At 39.5% G+C, this 19409-nt stretch overlaps 1 protein-coding gene and 1 pseudogene across 1 annotated transcript in view; one reads left to right on the plus strand and one right to left on the minus strand.

Moving 5' to 3' along the window:
• Nucleotides 1-19409, minus strand: part of ARHGAP19 (Rho GTPase activating protein 19) — a 50636-nt gene that overhangs the window by 14070 nt on the left and 17157 nt on the right. Inside the window, exons 2-6 of the mRNA XM_069460174.1 lie at nt 16510-16775; nt 15207-15287; nt 13389-13598; nt 9237-9463; nt 7292-7378 (exon numbers count right to left, since the gene is read on the minus strand). Of these exons, the coding sequence (XP_069316275.1) occupies nt 7292-7378; nt 9237-9463; nt 13389-13598; nt 15207-15287; nt 16510-16775 (871 nt within the window). The remainder of the gene's footprint in view (nt 1-7291; nt 7379-9236; nt 9464-13388; nt 13599-15206; nt 15288-16509; nt 16776-19409) is intronic.
• Nucleotides 976-7189, plus strand: LOC138376540 (heterogeneous nuclear ribonucleoprotein A1-like; annotated as a pseudogene).

Below are 19409 nucleotides of genomic sequence, written 5' to 3' on the forward strand. Positions count from 1 at the left end.
TAAAATAGGAACCCAGAATAAGTGATAGAGCATTTAGAATACGAGACCATTTCTCATCCAGGGGAAAGACTCAGGGAAGAACCAAATCAGCCAAGGTGCTGAAGCAGGTGGCCACTAGGACAACAGTTCCCACCCAAATCTAAAGAGAAAAGATCTAGGACCAAAATAAATCCCCGTTAAACTTTCTTCCTCTCCTTTAGAGATCATCAGAAGCTCAAATAATGCCCAAACTAGCATGGAAATAAAGGCAAAGTAGCAAACAAGAGTCAAAACCCCAAAGGTGAGGAGCTGAAAGAGGGTCTACAGAAGAGAACAGAAGAGTAAACAGTGAAACTTGAAAGAGTCTAGTATTAGAACTTGTACCAAGCTGAATGACATATAGGAGATTATACTTGTGTTTTATTTCTAAGATCTGTGCCATCTAATACCATCTGTACTCTCAGCATCCTTCACAGTGATATGTTCCCTTACATGGTATGATACTGTGAAATATATATTCGGTCTGCAACTCCCTCACCCTATTTCCTAGCAGATAGCTCCTACCCTTGAAATCTCCAGAATGGTAAGAGTGACTTTTATATGTTAATGAGATGACTAGTAGCTGAAGACCCTTAGAAAGATCAAGGTATGATGAGCTTTCAGCTGCACCTCCAACTGAAAGTGGAGAGATTGAGTTGATCACCAATAGCCAGTGATTTAATCAGTCATGCCTACATGATGAGGCTTCCATAAAAATGCAAAAGGACTGGGTTTGGAGAACTTCTGGATAGCTGAACACATGGTCCTAGAGGGTGGTACCCAAGAGAGGAAATAGAAGTTCCGTGCCCCTTCCCACATACCTTGCCCTAAGCATCTCTTCCATCTGTCTGCTCATTTGTAACCTTTGTAATATCCTTTATAATAAATGGGTAAGTGTAAATACAGTGTTTCCGAGTTTTGTGGGCCACTTTAGCAAACTAACCCAAGGAGGGGGTCATGGGCACCCCCAATTTACAGCAGTCAGTCAGAAGTAAAGGTATCAACCTACTTGCAACTAGCATCTGAAGTGGGGGCAGTCTGACGGGACTGAGCCCTCAACCTGCGGGATCTGAGACTGTCTCCAGGCAGACAGTGTCAGAATTGAACACCGGGTGTTCACTGCAGAACTGTTTGGTGTGGGGGGGATACCCCCACACATCTGTGTCACAGTATTACACTGAGTGAGAGTAGAGAGTAAAACAAACGCTTTGGGTTTTTTCCCTCCATATCTCTCAGATGTGGTAACAGGGACGTTGCTGTGTGATTAAGGACCCTGAAATGGGGAGATTACCCTAGGTTATCCAGGTGGGTCCAATATGATCACAAAGGGGTTTAAAAGCAGAAAACCTTTTCCAGCTGTGGTCAGGAAGAATAGTGACTAAAGGAGGATGTTCAGAGAGAGGCAAAATTGTTAGCCTCAAAGACAGAGAAAGGAGAATGTGAGCCAAGGAATGTGGGCTCCCTCCAGAAGCTGGAAAAGACAAGTGAACAGACTGTCTTTGAAGAACATCAGAAAGGAATGCAGCCTTGCTAACACCTCACTTTAGCTCAGTGAGACCCATGTCAAACTTCTCACCTACAGAACTGTAAGATAATAAATGTGTGTTGTTTTAAGTCACTTTAAACAAAAGTCCTTCACAGTGAAGTACAACCTCATTGTGTACTTGAATTGTGTACACTGGACAATCAGCAAGGAAAAAAGGGCTCCACAGGTAGAGATCCGAAGGTGGAAAGGTTGGAAATCCCACCTCTCTTTTAACTTGTGAGTTGTGGCTATGAAAAGTTAACCCCAAATCAATGGTAACAAGAGAACTCAATGGAAGGAGATTTCTATTAGGAACTGCTCCTAAAAATCCCCCATTCTGACTCACAACTACTATCAGATACTGCCGTACCCTCCATACTCCTCTCTGCTTACCTTCCATAAATCCATGCTTTGGAACTAATTCTCCCTAAATAGGAAGCATATAAAGAACTGATTTGCAATATTTTTGCTTATCATTAAAAACCACTCTTTCTCCTGTTGTCCTGTTCACTTATCTAGATCTTGACCTCTTATTGACCAGGAACTGGCCTTGGCACCTAAACACGGTAGGGATAATGCATCGTTCACCCTTTGTTTCCAGCTTATTAAGCAAAAGATTCTGATCTTTCATTTCTAATGTGACACTGGGTCACTTACCAGCCTGTGGTCAATAAATCCTAGGAGTGGCCCCTAGGTTCATACCCTGGGTATAATCCCTTCTCCATGAGTGTGGTTGGGGCTTGTGATTTGCTTCTAACCAACTAAATACTGGTGAATGAAAAGTCACTCCAATGATTAGGTTACATTATATAGCAAAGGTAATGAGATGGCATACAGAGAGTAGGTTATTTAATATAGAGATGTATATATGGCTTCAAATTGCTAGCACACACTGGAGAGACTCTCTTCCTGGTCTTTAAGAATCAAACTGCTATGATGTAAGAGGAGAGATAAATTAAGCAAAAAGCTGTTAAACAAAGAGGAACCAGAACTAGCCAAAGCAATTAGACAAGCAAAAGAAAAGACATCCAAATTGGAAAGCAAGAAGTAAAATTATCTGTTCACAGATGATATGATCTTACATCTAGAACACCCTAAAGATTTCACAAAAAAATTGTTAGAATAAATTCAGCAAAGTACCAGATACAAAGTCAACACACAAAATAAGTTGCATTTCTATACACTAACAATGAACAATCCAAAAGGGAAATTAAGAAAACAATTCCATTTACAATAGCATCAAAAAGAATAAAGCATTTAAGAATTAACTCAACCCTTAACCAAAAAGGTAAAAGACTTGCATAGCAGTCCTCCCTCATCCATGATTTTGCTTTCCATGGTCTTAGTTACTTAGTTACCCAAAGTCAAGCCTGGTCTGAAATATTAAATGCAAAATTCCAGAAATAAACAGTTCATAAGTTTTAAATGCACTGTTGCTGCACTGTTCTGAGCAGCATGATGACATCTCATGTCATTTCTCTCCAACCTGCCTGGGACATGAATCATTCCTTTGTCCAGCATAACCATGCTATATATGCTACCCTCCTTAGTCACTTAGTAGCCAGACTGCCAAGATATAGCAGTACTTGTATTCAAGTAACCCTTATTTTACTTAATAATGGTTCCAAAGCATAAAAGTAGTGATGCTGGCAGTTTCAGACATGCCAAAGAGAAGCTGTAAAGTGCTTCCTTTAAGTGAAAAGGTGAAAGTTCTTGACTTAATAAAGAAAGAAAAAAAAAATCGTATGCTTAGCAAACCAAAGTCCCACAGCACATAAAAAGATAACACAAGAGTTGAGCTCAATGGCACACAGCTGTAGTCAGCTACTTGGGAGGTTGAGGTAAGTTGCTTGAGCCTAGGAATTGTTTGAGTTTAGCCTGGGCAACATAACAAGACCCTTTCTCTCAAAAAAAAAAAAAAAAAAAAAAAAAAAGGATAATAATATACCATGATCAAATGGGATTTATCCCAGGGATGCAAGAATGGTTCAACATATGCAAATCAATAAACGTAATACAACACATCAACAAAATAAAGGACAAAAATTATAGATCATCTCAATAGATGCAGAAAAAACATTTCATAAAATTCAACATCCCTTCATGATAAAAACTCTCAAAAAAACTAGGCACAGAAGGAACATATCTCACCATAATAAAGGCCACATATGACAAACCTATAGCTAACATCATATTGAACAGGGGGAAAAATTGAAAGCCTTTCTTTTAAGAACTAGAACAAGACAAGGATGGCCATTTGCAGCAATTCTATTCAACATAGTACTGTAAGTCCTCGCCAGAGCAATGAGGCAAGAGAAAAAAATAAAAGGCATCCAAATTGGAAGAGAAGTCAAATTATCCCTCTTGGCAAATGACAGGATCCTATATTTAGAAAAACCTAAAGACTCCACCAAAAAACTCTTAGATCTGATTTTAAAATTCAGCAAAGTTGCAGGATACAAAATCAACATACAAAAAATCAGTAGCTGGCCAGGCACGGTGGCTCACACTCTGGGAGGCCAAGGCGAGAGATTGCATGAGCTCGGTTCAAGTCCAGCCTGAGCAAGAGTGAGACCCCATCTCTACTAAAAATAGAAAAATTAGCCCAACGTGGTGGCGCGTGCCTGTGATCCTAGGTACTGAGGAGGCTAAGGCAGGAGAATCCCTTGAGCCCAGGAGTTTGAGGTTGCAGTGAACTATAATGATACCATTGCACTCTACCCAGGGCGACAGAGCAAGATTCTGTCTCAGGGAAAAAAAAAATCAGTAGTGTTTCTATACACAAATATGAAATAGCTGAAAAAGAAAACAAGAAAGCAATCTCATTTACAAAAGCCATCAAAAAAAATAATAATAATAATAACCTAGGAATAAATGTAACCAAGGAGCTTTTGCTGCCCATGGACGCTGCCGAGGAAGCATCATTAGAAGTCTCTTTTCCCATTGCCATCACGTCTCAGAGTCTCCCAAAGAGCCCAAACAGCTGTGGAAACTATTCATCAGAGGGTTGAGCTTTGAAACAACGGATGGGAGTCTGAGGAGCCATTCTGAGGAATGAGGAATGCTCAGGGACTATGTGGTAATGAGAGATCCAAAACCAAGCACTCCAGAGGCTTTGGGTTTGTCACATATGCCACTGTGGAGGAGGTGGATGCAGCAATGAATGCACGGCCACACAAGGTAGATGGAAGAGTTGTAGAACCAAAGAGAGCTGTCTCCAGAAAAGATTCTCAAAGACGAGGTACCCACTTAACTGTGAAAAAGATCTTTGTTGGTGGCATTAAAGAAGATACTGAAGAACATAACCTAAGAGACTATTTTGAACAGTATGGGAAAATTGAAGTGACTGAAATCATTACTGACCAAGGCAGTGGCAAGAAGAGGGGCTTGACTTTTGTAACCTTTGATGACCATGATTCTGTGGATAAGACTGTCATTCAGAAATACCAAATTGTGAATGGCCACAACTGTGAAGGAAAGCCCTGTGGAAGCAAGAGACGGCTAGTGCTTCATCCAGCCAAAGAGGCCCAACTGGTTCTAGAAGCTTTGGTGGTTGTCATGGAGGTGGTGTTGGTGGGAATGACAACTTTGGCTATGGAGGATACCTCAGTGGTCTTGGTGGCTTTGGTGGCAGCTGTGGTGGTGGTGGTGGATATGGTGGCAGTGGGGATGGCTACAATGGATTTGGTAATGATGGAAGCAATTTTGGAGGTGATGGAAGCTACAATGGTTTTGGCAATTACAACAACCAGTTTTCAAATACTGGACCCATGAAGGGAGGAAATTTTGAAGGCAGAAGCTCTGGCCCCTATGGTGGTAGAGGCCAATACTTTGCCAAACCATGAAACCAAGGATGTGGAGAAATCAGAACGCTCATGCACAGTTGGTGGAAATATAAAGTGGTACAGCCACTGTGGAAAACAATATGGCAGTTCCTCAAAAAATTTTATTAACATTATATTATCCAACAATGCCAGTTCTGGGTATTTACCCAAAAGAACTTTTTTTTTGAAACAGAGTCTCCCTCTGTTACCCAGGCTAGAGTGCCATGGTGTCAGCCTAGCTCACAGCAACCTCAAACTCCTGGGCTCAAGTGATCCTTCTGCCTCAGCTTCCCGAGTAGCTGGAACTACAGGTATGCACCACCATGCCCAGCTAATTTTTTCTATACATTTTTAGTTGTCTGGCTAATTTCTTTCCATTTTTATTAGAGACAGGGTCTCGCTCTTGCTCAGGCTGGTCTCGAACTCCTAACCTCAAGTGATCCTCCCGCCTCAGCCTCCCAGAATGCTAGGATTACAGGCCTGAGCCACCGTGCCCAGCCTACCCAAAAGAACTGACAGCAGGGCTTTGAAGAGATATTTATATACCCACGTTCACAGTGGTATTAGTCATGATAGCTAAAACACAGAATAAAACCAAGTGTCCATCGGTAGATGAATGGATAAGTAAAATGTGGCATATCCACACAACAGAATGTTATGCAGCCTTTAAAAAGGAAGGAAATCTGTCACATGCTACAGTGTGGATGAACCTTAAGGACATTATGCTACGTGAAATAAGCCAGTCACAAAAGGGCAGTAGAGTGTGATTCCACTTATATGAGGTATCCAAAGTAGTCCAATTCATAGAGACAGAAGGTAGAATCGTGGCTGGCAAGGGCTAGGGGGAGAGGGAAGGGGTATGGGAGTTACTGTTTAATGGGTACAAGGTTTCAATTTTGCAAGATGAAAAGAGTTCTGGAGATGGGTGGTGGTGATAATTGCACAACAGTGTGAATGTACTTAATGCCACAAAACTGTATACTCAAAAATAGTTAAGATGATAAATTTTACAAGTATTTTATAAGAAAAAAGGAACCAGAACAAGATGACCTTGGAAATTCTCAGCCTCTTCAGCTACCAAAAGATGCTAAAATTGGCCAGGTGCTCACACCTATAATGCCAGCACTTTGGGAGGCCAAGGTGGGAGGATCACTTCAGGTCAGGAGTTTGAGACCAGCCTGGGCAACCTAGTGAGACCCCATCTCTACTTAAAAAAAAAAAAAAAGCTAAAATTAAGAGATTCACTATCAAGATAGTATGCTCTAAAGAAAAGGTCAAGAAAGTGACCATACAATGTTTTGCTAAAATCTTAGAAACATCAAAAGGTCAGAGTATTCACAAAGGGCCCTTTCAAGAGAGTAACAGTGTGCCTCACAGATCCTCTCAATTAAACCAGAGGGCCTTTAGGAAGCTTAAAGACATTGTCCTTCAGCCTTTTCAGCAGGAGACCAAGGCAGAAAAAGATTTATCTTCAAAAGATCTGTATATGTGGCTTTTGTCTAATGCAATGAATCCCACTGAAATCCAGAGAAGACCCACAAAGTCCTTAAGAAAATTATGTTGGCAGAAACACTGACTGAACTGAAATGGCCAAAGAGTACAAAATGAAAGAAGATGGTCAGACCCTCAAAATTCTACTGGCAGGAAGCAGGCAGGATGAAACTACTCAGCTGCCAACATCTGCAGCTTTTCGTGAAAAAGGAAGGATGACTCAGAGGGTGGAGCCAACTACCCAGAGGACCTGTTATTCCCATTCCTATTCCTCTCCACCTTGGCTGTTCCCCTGGGTTTTGCCACTGTCCATTCTGGCTTACAGACCTAGTCAGGACCTTTCTTACACAGTCATCGTCATAGCCCTGCTTAGGACCCCACCCTACTGCATTTTCTTTGTCCTGTTACCAACCAAATGCCATCCCTTACCTACCTTAAAAAGTTTCTGGGAGTGTTTAATCATAAAAGCCATCCCATTGTTTAATTTTGTGATATTCTCCTGAAGGTCATTTGCAGTGACCTATTCAGAGGAAAAGAAACCAGACAAAGGACATTAAGAGCTGAGAAGCAGGACTTACCAATACGTTTATTCTTTTAAATTTATGATAATTTCTACCCATAACAAAGGTGTCTCTAATACAATGTTTCATTCTGGGAAGGCTTTTTGGTTCAGTGGGACATGACATCATCTAGAAAAACCATGTGTTCCTAAAGTGACCAGGAAATCCTTGAGAATCAATCTTCATTTCCTAATTCTGCTTGAGAATTAGACATTCAAGCAAAGTTGCTAAAGAAAATCTAGTCTAGGATTCAAAATGGGTAGAAAGAACAGAATCTGTACCTGCCATCAAGGACACTGCCCTTTCAAAGAAACTGGAATTTCTCCAAAGACAAAAAAGGACTGTCACTACTGATACCAAAGGTGACATCTGTTTTTTAAAAACAGTCAAATTGTCATTGATTTCCTTCTTTCGTATCTCCTGTTTTTTAAGTACTTCAGCATCTCTACTATCCCAAAGCTCTTATTCTCAACAAGTACTTTGTTACTTTATCTGTTTGCTTTTACCAGGATCCCTTAAATACTTCTTTTTATAACTAGTTTACTTGCTCCTTTTCCATTGTCTTGGTTAGCTAGTACTAAAATTCCTTCATTTTGAGGCTTAATCTCCTTAATATATACAAGTGTTAATGTGTTCTCTGCTCCCCTGCACAGCCCTAGAAGCTCTTCCTGGCCCAGAACTTTGTATTATCTTTGCACTAGTTATTTGTTAGGTAAAATGTTCCACACAAGCTCTTTTTTTACCTTCCTTTTCTCATTTTTTAAAACCTCAAAAATCTTTCATAAGTCACTATAATCTATTTCTATTTATCTTCCCAATGACCTGTGAGGTAACTGGTAAAGCTACTACAGTAAGTCCTCAAAAAGCCACTGATAGGTTCTTGGAAACCATGACTTTAAGTGAAATGACCTAGGGCAGGTCTTCAAATAACAGCAGGTCCTCGAATAACATCATTTCATTCAATGTCATTTTGTTATAACATTGATCAGGAAAAAAATTTGTTTCATGATAGGTTGTTTCACTTAAAGTTGCAGTTTCTACTAACCTGTCCATGACATTAAGTGAGGACTTTCTGTATTTTGCCCAGTTTACAGAGAAGGAGCCTAACATAGAAAAGGTAAAAGACATAGGTAACATAACTGGTTTGTAGCTTCCAACCCAAGTACACTGACTCCCAATTCCATCATATAATAAATAGTAAAACCTATATTATAAAGGGGCAGGAATATGAGCTATGTGCCTCCAGGTCAAAAATTTATTTAAAAGACTTTAGATAATTTATTTCTCATGTAAGTCACTGAGGAGGCCATGGTCTCAGTAATAAGATGCACATTCAGCTTTATCCAAGGAGGCTATATCTACAGGAAACAGAAAAATTGGGACAAGATTGCTATAAGTGACATCTCAGCCATAAGCTTGGTGACATTATCCCATAAGATCATACAACTCTATTCTAAATTTATACCATTCAACCTTCAGAAATTAATTTGATTTCCCAAGAAAGCTTTCCTGTTAAGAAAGATTTCTGACCATTCAAAATGGGTATTCTAGTTTATTTAGTGGCTACAATTTCCCACTAAGAGTTTCCACTAATAAGTTGCCATGCAGGTTTATCAGGGACTGATTTGTAAGTGAGGTTAATTGGAATTGGCCCCCTCAGGTTTGATTACTTTTGAATGAACTAATAAAGTAAGTTCCTAATCTCATAAAACTGAAGACTAGACCTTGGACCCTTGATAACCTCACGAAGGGACAGCCACGGGATGAGGCCCAGCCCAAGAAAACCAAGCAATCTTTACTCTTCCCCTCAACACTCACATTTTTTGGCCACAGGACATGGGGTGCAAACATAAGGGCAAGGTTATAGGCAGACATCTTATTCTTATCTTGTTTCTTTGCTGTCTGGTACAGGAGGTCAAGCAATAACTTCAGCAAGTTACGATTGGGAGGAGGGAGAATGAGGAAGAGCAACTGGAGAGCCTCGATTTGCCGCTCCTTATCTGGTATATTGGTCTTGTTTCCTTTGTCATCAAACCGCGTCAAATCTTGAGGACAAAAGAGAATTTACAAAGGAGGAAAAAAATATCAGCAAGAAAAATCAATGCTATTACTATTATCCTCCCCTCAACTCTCACCAAAGAAAGGAGGAAAAAAGAATCAGGCATAAACAAAATTCAGAGATTATGGCAAAATGTAATAACATAATGCCAATAAAATTCAACAATAAAAAGACAAAAACCCAATTAAAAATGTGGAAAGAATTTGAATAGACATTCCTTCAAAGAAGTGGCCAAAAAGCATTTGTATGCTCAGTGTCATTAGCTATCAAGAAAACATAAATGAAAACCACAGTGAGATATCACTTCACAACCATGAGGATGGCTATAACTTCAAAAAGACTGACAATAACAAATGTTGACAAGGATGCAGAGAAATTACAAGGGAGGTCCCTATCCAGACACTATAAAATAGTATACAGACCCTAGCCAATCTCTCTCTTTGCCCTTCCTTTTGCCTGCCCTGCTGCAACAATGGCTCCGGTCATCATCCATGGCATATGTATCATGCTCTGTAAACTTATATCCTGCTCTTGCCCTATAATCCTATCTTTCTCTCCTCAATAAATCTCATTTTTGTGCTTGCCTAAAAAAAAAAAAAAAAAAAAAGGATGTAGAGAAAATTAAACCCTCCTACATTGCTGGTAGGAATGTAAAATGGTATCACCACTTTGGAAAACATTTTGGCAGCTCCTCAAAAAGTTAAAATTACCATTTGACCCAGCAATTCTATTCCTAGGTATATACCCAAGAGAAATATTAATAAAAATATGTCTACACACGCCTTTGATAATGCCACCCTCTCTACTTTTCCCCACTCAGATATTTTGTGGATAAAATAAAAATGAGAGTGAATTATTTCCTTATAACAGGATGCTTCCAAGCAGCTCCTCATGAAATCAGAATCCTTGTTTCTCCCCTAACGGGCTATACAGGTGTTCAAAAAAAGCAGTCCCCTGGATAACCAGAATTTCAAAAGACACTGATAATCATTTGGTTATAATTCACATAGACCTAAAAATGATTACAGTACGTTATTTAACCTCAGTTAATTCCATGTTTACAGAAGGCAGGTAATATTTCTAGAAAATGTTCCTTGTTAATATGAAACTGAAAACAAAAATCCCTTCCAGTTATCAGCAAGGCCTATCAAATGCTACAATTGTGCCACACCTCAATATGTTCTCAAAGAACAGTGAATTACAGGGTGGTGGAGGGGAGGATTTCAAATGAATGAACTCAACGAGAAAGCAAACAAAACAAACATTCTTCATGTTAACACTTATAAAAAGAATTATGAATATTTTCTGAAACTTTTTCAGAGATCTAACAACTTTATTTCTCCTCAAAATAACTATAAAATTACATAACATTCTAGTAATATTTGTATCAACTAGATTGCTATTCAAAGTGCTAAAAAAAATCTAATCTTATTAGAGTTCAAAAATTCAAAATTAGTTTTTTTGAAGCAGTAAAAATTATTCAAAAGAAAAAACCTTTTTTTGGCCAGGCGCGGTGGCTCACATCTGTAATCCTAGCACTCTGGGAGGCCGAGGTGGGCGGATCATTTGAGCTCAGGAGTTCGAGACCAGCCTGAGCAAGAGCGAGACCCCATCTCTACTAAAAATAGAAAGAAATTATATGGACAGCTAAAAATATATATAGAAAAAATTAGCCGGGCATGGTGGTGCATGCCTGTAGTCCCAGCTACTCAGGAGGCTGAGACAGGAGGATCGCTTGAGCTCAGGAGTTTGAGGTTGTTGTGAGCTAGGCTAACGCCACGGCACTCACTCTAGCCTGGGCAACAGAGTGAGACTCTGTCTCAAAAAAAAAAAAAAAAAGAAAAAACCTTTTTTTATCTTCCTTAAAATTAGGATAAAGAGGAAAAGAAATACTCAAGGGCAGAAAAGTAAGTAAATGCAGTATGGATTTTGATGCTGTTTGCACTTAGAGCCTATAGCAGCATAACAGCTGTATAATTTAAGAGGCCGGGCGTGGTGGCTCATGCCTGTAATCCTAGTACTCTGGGAGGCCGAGGCGGGTGGATTGTTTGAGCTCAGGAGTTGGAGACCAGCCTGAGCAAGAGCGAGACCCCATCTCTACTAAAAATAGAAAGAAATTTTATGGACAGCTAAAAATATATATACAAAAATTAGCCAGGCATGGTGGCACATGCCTGTAGTCCCAGCTACTTGAGAGGCTGAGGCAGAAGGATCACTTGAGCCCAGGAGTTTGAGGTTGCTGTGAGCTAGGCTGATGTCACGGATTCCGGGCAACAGAGTGAGTCTCTGCCCTCCCCACTCCCCCCCCAAAAAAGAATGAATTCCTGCCACACAGGCATAAAGGAGAATGAGGAAACCATTTATGAGCTGAAAATGGAACATTCTTCAAGATGCATTAATTGAAAAAAGCAAACCACAGAACCATGAGTATAATATCCTACCATTACATAACAACAGAAGAAAAGGAATATATGTCAGTATTTGTTTGTAAGTGTACAAAATATCTCAGGAAGGGCACATTAGAAATCACTAGCACTGGCTGTCTCTGGGAAGAATAACTGTGTGCTGGGGAACAGAGGTAGGAGAGAAGCTTTTCACAGTATATTCTTTGAACCTTTTGAAATTTGAACCATGTGAATGTATTACCTATTCAGAAAACCAATAATACTATTTTTAAAAAATGTTCCAAGAGTACAGATGACCTCAACTGAGGCACAGAAATATTTAATAAAAGCCCCAAACCAAGGCAAACATACCAAACCTGTAACTATCTGAGATATCTGAATCAATCAATGAAAAGCACACAATTATTGAGCAACTAAAATGTTCAATGCACTATGCTAGGATCCATCAGAAATACAAAAATAAATAAAACCCAGACCATATCTTATTATCAGCTCCTTATCTTAATAAGAATCTTGAAGCAGGTGGCAGCTTCAGGCATGCTCAGTCACAGAATGGCAATGATTGGGGTTTCTGATGGCACATGCCAGGGCTGTTCGCTGGCCTGATCTTGGGTGTTGAGGAAGGATGGGGACTTGAGAGTCCAGACACCTTATCCTGAGGGAGGAGGAAGCTGGGGACCCAAGGAAGGAGGGACTAGAGGCCCCAACCTTTGGGTCTGAGGGAGGAGGTGCTGGATACTGCAGTGTCTAGCTAGGAATGGGGACTCCTGGATCTGGAGTCACTGGCCTCCCAGGGATGACAGGTTTGGGGTTCAGGAGTTTATGAGGCTATTTATGGGACTGGAACCAGGCCTTGTCCCCAGGTGAGTGTTCTGTGTCCCAAGGTGGAACTTGGAATAGAGATGGAGAGGGAAGAGACTTGAGAAAGCCCTAAGCTGATATATCCTTTCCTCATCCCTAAAAGGGAAGTCAGAGGCAGGGTGCTGTTTGTAAAAGGAACCCAGAGTGGGAGGAGACTTGAGAGTCACGTAAGACAAAGAGAAAAACATAGATACTAACAGAGAAATAAAAATAATACAATAATAAGAGCACTCTTGTATTGAGTTTACTGTGGCCTGGGCTCTGTGCTAAGCATTTTACGTAATTATCTCATGTCTTCTTCATCCACAACTCTAAGAGATATTATTATTATCATCATCATCATCCCCATTTTATAAGAGAGAAGGATTGAGGCCTGGTGAGGGAGAATCAAGATACAGATGTAAAGAGAAAAGAGAGACACAAAACAAAACCAAAAAAAATCTTATTTATCAAGAAAGCCATTAGATTAAGTCAAACTTAACTGGCCAGCTTAACTTTTGAGCAACCAGAGAAGCCCAGCAATATCATGAAATCTTAACCAATATTAGAAGTATTGTTGTGGGTTACAAACAACAGAAAATTCTAAATGATTTTACTAAACTGAAAGAAATGTATTTACATCTCTGTCTTTCTTCCTATACTCACCAGCAATTTTGAGGTGTGCATTGAAATGTTTGTGTGTCAGCAGAGGCTCCGGCAACTCTCCTAGAAACATCTTCAGCAAAGTGGCAACATCATTTGAGTGAAACTCCCCTGATTCCAAGTCAATGTCAGCTCCATTATTGAGAGCATCCCTTAAAATCTGCTGTCGGACACTATTCCCTGGTACTCTAAACAAACCCTCTACTCGCAAATCTGCTCAGCATGGAAGAAAATGGAGGATGAGCAAAAAGGAAGCAAAAAGAAAAATTATGATTAAAATATGTAGTCCATAAAATATGTAATCCAAAAGCTACTTTACACTTAAAAGACCCTTTACAAAGCCCTTTAGGTAGGTTTTTGCCTTTTTTCCCAGAGTAAGTTAGAATGTACTGGCCCCCTTAGGAGACATACCTGAACATCCCTGAGCACCTGGAGATCTCCCACCTAAAAAGATGGTCCTCCCAGGAGTCATTCAACCTCCCGAGGTACCCATGGAGACTCTAAATTTAACCTAATCAATGGTTTAGAGAGGCTGAGTTCATCCGTGGAGGTTTTTTGCACCTGTAAACTATTTTTGCAGCCCAGAATGAATCTAGAGTCTGTGTACTGCTTCAGGAAGTAGTAGAACTCTAATGTGTCAAATCACCTTTCAGTCTAAGAGATTTCCAGAAACTTAGGGTCATCCAAACTAAACTATTCTTCCCTCCCAACTAGGTTCTAAGCTCATCTAAAGGGATTAAAAAAGATGCGACAGATTGGTCCGAAGGTAGTGAGTTATCTCAATTGATTGCTCACAGTCAGTTATAGATCGAACTCCTTGTTCTGCTCTTTCCCCTTTTTCACTACTGCACTTGATTAGTCTTAAAAAAATTAAAAAATGGAAAAAGGCAGGACATCTAGTTTTGGTTTGATCTGGAAGAAGTGTGAGTATTCATGTTTTCAGCTTAGGTACATATTCATCTTTGTACAACTCCTTATTCAGGAGTCCAAGTTCAAATGCCTACAGGGCCAGGCAGGTAATAGTAAAAAAAATGAATGAGAATCATAACAAACTGGGAACTGGGGAGCCACACGTGTCCCAGCTGATCGTATCCAAGTGGCAACTGAGCCCAAGGATACTGAATCTTCCTATCATCCAAAGAAGGTGAAAACCTGTACTTTCCCCATTTTAAAACACTGATAACTTATTTTATTTTTAATGTAATCCTTTGCCGGCCAAACAAAACATAAATGCAGATGACTCAAGCCCTTAGGCTGCCAGATTGCAACCTCTGCTCCAGCTCCTAGCACAATGTTCCACACGAGATAAGCCATAAGTGTTTGAGTTGAATTTATCAAGAAAATATTTTTAATTTATCAAGGCATCACATACGGCCATATATTTCACATATCCTCAGCTACGCCAAGCACTCAGAGCAATAACATAACTGCTATGACTAGTAAAAAATGAAATGATCAAGAGTGTGTTTTAATCATAGAATTCTTGAGATGAATAGTATTATACTCCCTTGAATAAATGTACCAATTCTTTAGGGACAACGTATTTTTCCAGAAGAAATGTCTCTCTAAATTAAGAGGTAAATGTGATTCATAGACACTATCTAACTTATATATATATATATCTTTGAGAGTATAAAGCAAACCAATACATAAGATGAAACTTAAAAGGAAATATATTTTAAAACATGCCACCTGAATTATCCAGATTAGTTCCTTTATTGATGGTTAATTGGCACCTACTAACTCAAGGCAGTTAACTCTCAATAGAAAACTGACAATTCTTCATTAAACAAAGAATAATAAAATTTCTAATACTCTTACTCTTGTGCAGATACTCGATCAGTTGGTATATCTGGGCAATGCCTTCCTCCGTCAGTGGGGATCCAAATACCACTTCTTTTTCTGAAAAACCATATGATAGGATAGGGCTACATTTCATACAAATAGTACAAAATCATCATACTTAAAAACAAGCATCCTATTTTATAATTTAGCAAATGTTTTTACAAGGTCAGTAAACAAAAACCTTAGTATTGGAAATGCACCAGAAAATGCAATCAGGACTATCAATCAACTCCCTCCAAGTTCAATATTAGACCGTAGATTCTTGAAGACAAAGACCATCTTCTTACTTAAGTAACAATATCTAGCATGATGGTATTTAATTTAAAAACAAACAGAAAACAGAACTTAAGAGCCAAGATTGGCAAAGCATGATAGATTATCCACTGGAGTTGGTACACGATCTGATCTGTTATAATGTTTAAACATTTTTTCTACATTAATGACTTCCTTATATTTAATAAAGTAAAATAATAACTTTTTATGACAATATCTTATCAAAAGCAATGCTACAATTTCTTTATTTTATGGGAAGATTTTTTGGGGGGGTGATTCATAGGTATCTAACTTATCAAATCATTCCATGGAATGAAAACACTTCAGAACTCCTGCAATAAAAAAAATTCAAACTTTCTTTACTGTACTCTCCAGCTATGTAACTTTGGCGGGGGTGGGGGGGGTTTCTTTGTTTGTTTTTTTAGACAGGGTCTCCCTCTGATGCCCTGGCTAGAATGCAGCGGCGTCATCATAGCTCACTGCAGCCTCCAACTCCTGGGCTCAAGCAATCCCCCTGCCTCGGCCTCCTGAGTAGCTAGGACTACAGGTGCGCACCACAACACCCAGCTAATTTTTTCATTTTTTGTAGAGACGGGTCTTGCTATTGCCCAGACTGATCTTGAGCTCCTGGGCTCAAACAATCCTCCTGTCTCAGTTTCCCAAAGTGCTAGGATTACAAGTGTGAGCCACCTTGCCCAGCCAACTTTGTTTTTTAAATATTATTTTAGTGTATTAATAGGACATGAAAATCAAGATACTCCTAATAACCTAAATTAATCACATCATCTCTCAGGGACTGAATATATTTGCTTTAGTTTAATTATTTCTGTATCTGGACAGTTTTTATCATTTTTATTACTATTACTTAAGGCTTTACTACTTATGAAAGTAAGAAAAATGGCAAAAAATGCTTTCAGTTAATAGTAACTCTTCAAGGAATGTGACGTTAAGGACAGGCCCAGGGAACAGCGGAGACCTGCCCACCCTTCACAGACACATCTCCTACCCTTTCGTTTGAGAGACATTAGAGATCGGAAGAATCCTGATGCTGGGCCAGTCCCACCAGGCAACTTAAGGTCCACTTCCCCCATCAGCTGAGCCAACTCAGTTCCAGGTAAATCAATAAGCCTTGTGATATTGCTGACCACCAATTCGGTGAACACATCAGGTTTCTCATGTCGGAGTTTCTCCACAAAAAAGTCAGGATTGAAGATAATGGGCTGACCTCGAAGGGAAGAATCATTGCAGATAACAAAACTGCAGATGGCATCACTGAAAAAAATGAAAGAGTCTTTGAGGGGATCATTTTTGTATGTGTTTCTTATGTGCTATTCATTGGGTTCTTTGGTTCCTGGTCCACACAGAGGCAAAGGATCCTTAAAAATCATCTCCCTTTAATTGAGCCAGCTGCCCTTGAATTCTGTTCCTCATAACCAAAAAGCCTTCACAGAATGGATGGCACTTACAGGTACATAACGCAGATATTAATTCAGCTTTGCTCAGGTCCACAAATAGGTTTTATTTTAAAAATCCTTCAATTCTGGATGCTTCTGACTCATCCATCATCTAAATCCAACTTTTGCTCAGACAGGTTCTTCTCTATAGTGCCCCTGATCTTAGCTGGTTTTCCACTCCTACATTACATTGGCTATACTACTTTCAAAGCTCCTCTGACTCTCAGAAATATTTTCTACCCTGTTCTTTGTTTTCCAATGCCTAACTACTACCCTGCTCTTTGTTCCCCAATGCTACCACTTTTTACTTCTATTATATTATTACATTTAAGAACTGTATTTGTTCCTTCTCCACTCCCACTGCTTCACTTGACCAGGAAAAAAAAAGAAAAAGAAAAAGAAAAATGAGGCCAGGCACGGTGGCCCACGCCTGTAATCCTAGCACTCTGGGAGGCTGAGGCAGATGGATTGTTTGAGCTCACAAGTTCGAGACCAGCCTGAGCAAGAGTGAGACCTTGTATCTACTAAAAATAGAAAGAAATTAGCTGGACAACTAAAAATATATACAAAAACTTAGCCAGGCATGGTGGTGCATGCCTGTAGTCCCAGCTACATGGGAGGCTGAGGCAGAAGGATTGCTTGAGCCCAGGAGTTTGAGGTTACTGTGTGAGCTAGGCTGACACCACGGCACTCTAGCCAGGGCAACAGAGTGAGACTCTGTCTCAAAAAAAAAAAAAAAAGAAAGAAAGAAAAATGAAAAAAGGGGAAAAAAAGAACTGTATTATTCCATCTTATAGCAGATACATCATTGTTTGTATTCATTATCAGTTAACTCTAATGGCTCGTTCTAATAATTATTATATATAGTATTATATAACCAATGAGTAGACATAAGCCAGAAAGGACAAGCTATCACATCTCAGTCAGGCAAAGCTGAAATTCACCTGACTCATACAAACATTTCCACCACAAAAAAGCAATCACAACTTAAAAGTTGTCCATTGCACCCTAAGTTCCAGGAAAAAAGACAGACACCTCTAAATATTAAATACAACTAATCTACAATGCACTTTGCTAACACTACCTGGATAGTTTTTAATAATAGTATAATGAAAACAAGGCATGGGTGAACTTCAAAGTTCATCTCTACTTCCTTGAAAAATTATTACACAATTTTAATCAATGGCCCAAATCTTCAGTTGGTGGCTACTGGATTCTTTTTCTCTAAAATGATAACATATTAAAAATCACATAAAATTAAAACTATGAATGAAGTGGTCTCAAGCCAGAAAGTCTCTACAGAGAGATCCTAAGGCCGGGCACGGTGGCTCACACCTGTAATTCCAGCACTTTGGGAAGCCGAGGCACCAGGACTGCTTGAGACCAGGAGTTTGAGAGAAGCCTAAGCAACATAGCAAGACCCTGTCTCTACAAAAAAATTTTTTTAAAAAAATTAGCTGAGCATGTTGGCATGCACCTGTCATACCAGCTACTTGTGAGACTGAGGCAGAAGGATTGTTTGAGATAGCAGCTGGAGGCTGCAATGAGCTATGATCACACCACTGTACTACAGCCTAGGCAGCAGAGCAAGACCCTGTCGCTAAAAAAGAAAAAAAAAAGAAAAAGAAAGAAAGACAATTTAAAATGCTTGTCTCCTCAACTTTTTTATACACTAGGGTAGGTTATGGATAGGTTATTTTTCCTGTATAAACTTAAAGATGCCAATGATTATAACCTAATTAGAAGTAGAAGCAACTTCATCATAAGCCATTGACAAGAGCCTCTTTTTTTTTTAATGTCAGCTTATTTCAGTCAAGAAATAAGTCAATAGGCCGGGCGCGGTGGCTCACGCCTGTAATCCTAGCACTCCGGGAGGCTGAGGCGGGAGGATCGCTCAAGGTCAGGAGTTCGAGACCAGCCTGAGCAAGAGCGAGACCCCCGTCTCTACTAAAAATAGAAAGAAATGATCTGGACAGCTAAAAATATATAGAGAGAGAAAAAAATTAGCCAGGCATGGTGGCACATGCCTGTAGTCCCAGCTACTTGGGAGGCTGAGGCAGAAAGATTGCTTAAGCCCAGGAGTTTGAGGTTGCTGTGAGCTTGATGCCATGACACTCTAGCACGGGCAACAGAGTGAGACTCTGTCTCAAAGAAAAAACAAAAAACAAAACAAAAACAAAACAAGAAATAAGTCAATATGAACTATTGTTTATAATCACTGCCGATGAGAAATTATCACTCTGTCCTGAAAAATACTTAGGGGATTTAAAAAAATTACCACTCTACTAATAGGGACAGAAAAATCATAAAATGTGTTAGCACCAAAAGAATCATATAATTTATTGAGTCTAAACTGATCACTTTATGGAATTCACATCCCTTTTAGTTCTGAATAACTGATTTCAGGTCAAATTAGTTCTGAAATATAAATGTATATGAATAGCATCCATTG

Source organism: Eulemur rufifrons, chromosome 28, assembly GCF_041146395.1.
Source record: "Eulemur rufifrons isolate Redbay chromosome 28, OSU_ERuf_1, whole genome shotgun sequence".
Classification (NCBI taxonomy): domain Eukaryota; kingdom Metazoa; phylum Chordata; class Mammalia; order Primates; family Lemuridae; genus Eulemur; species Eulemur rufifrons.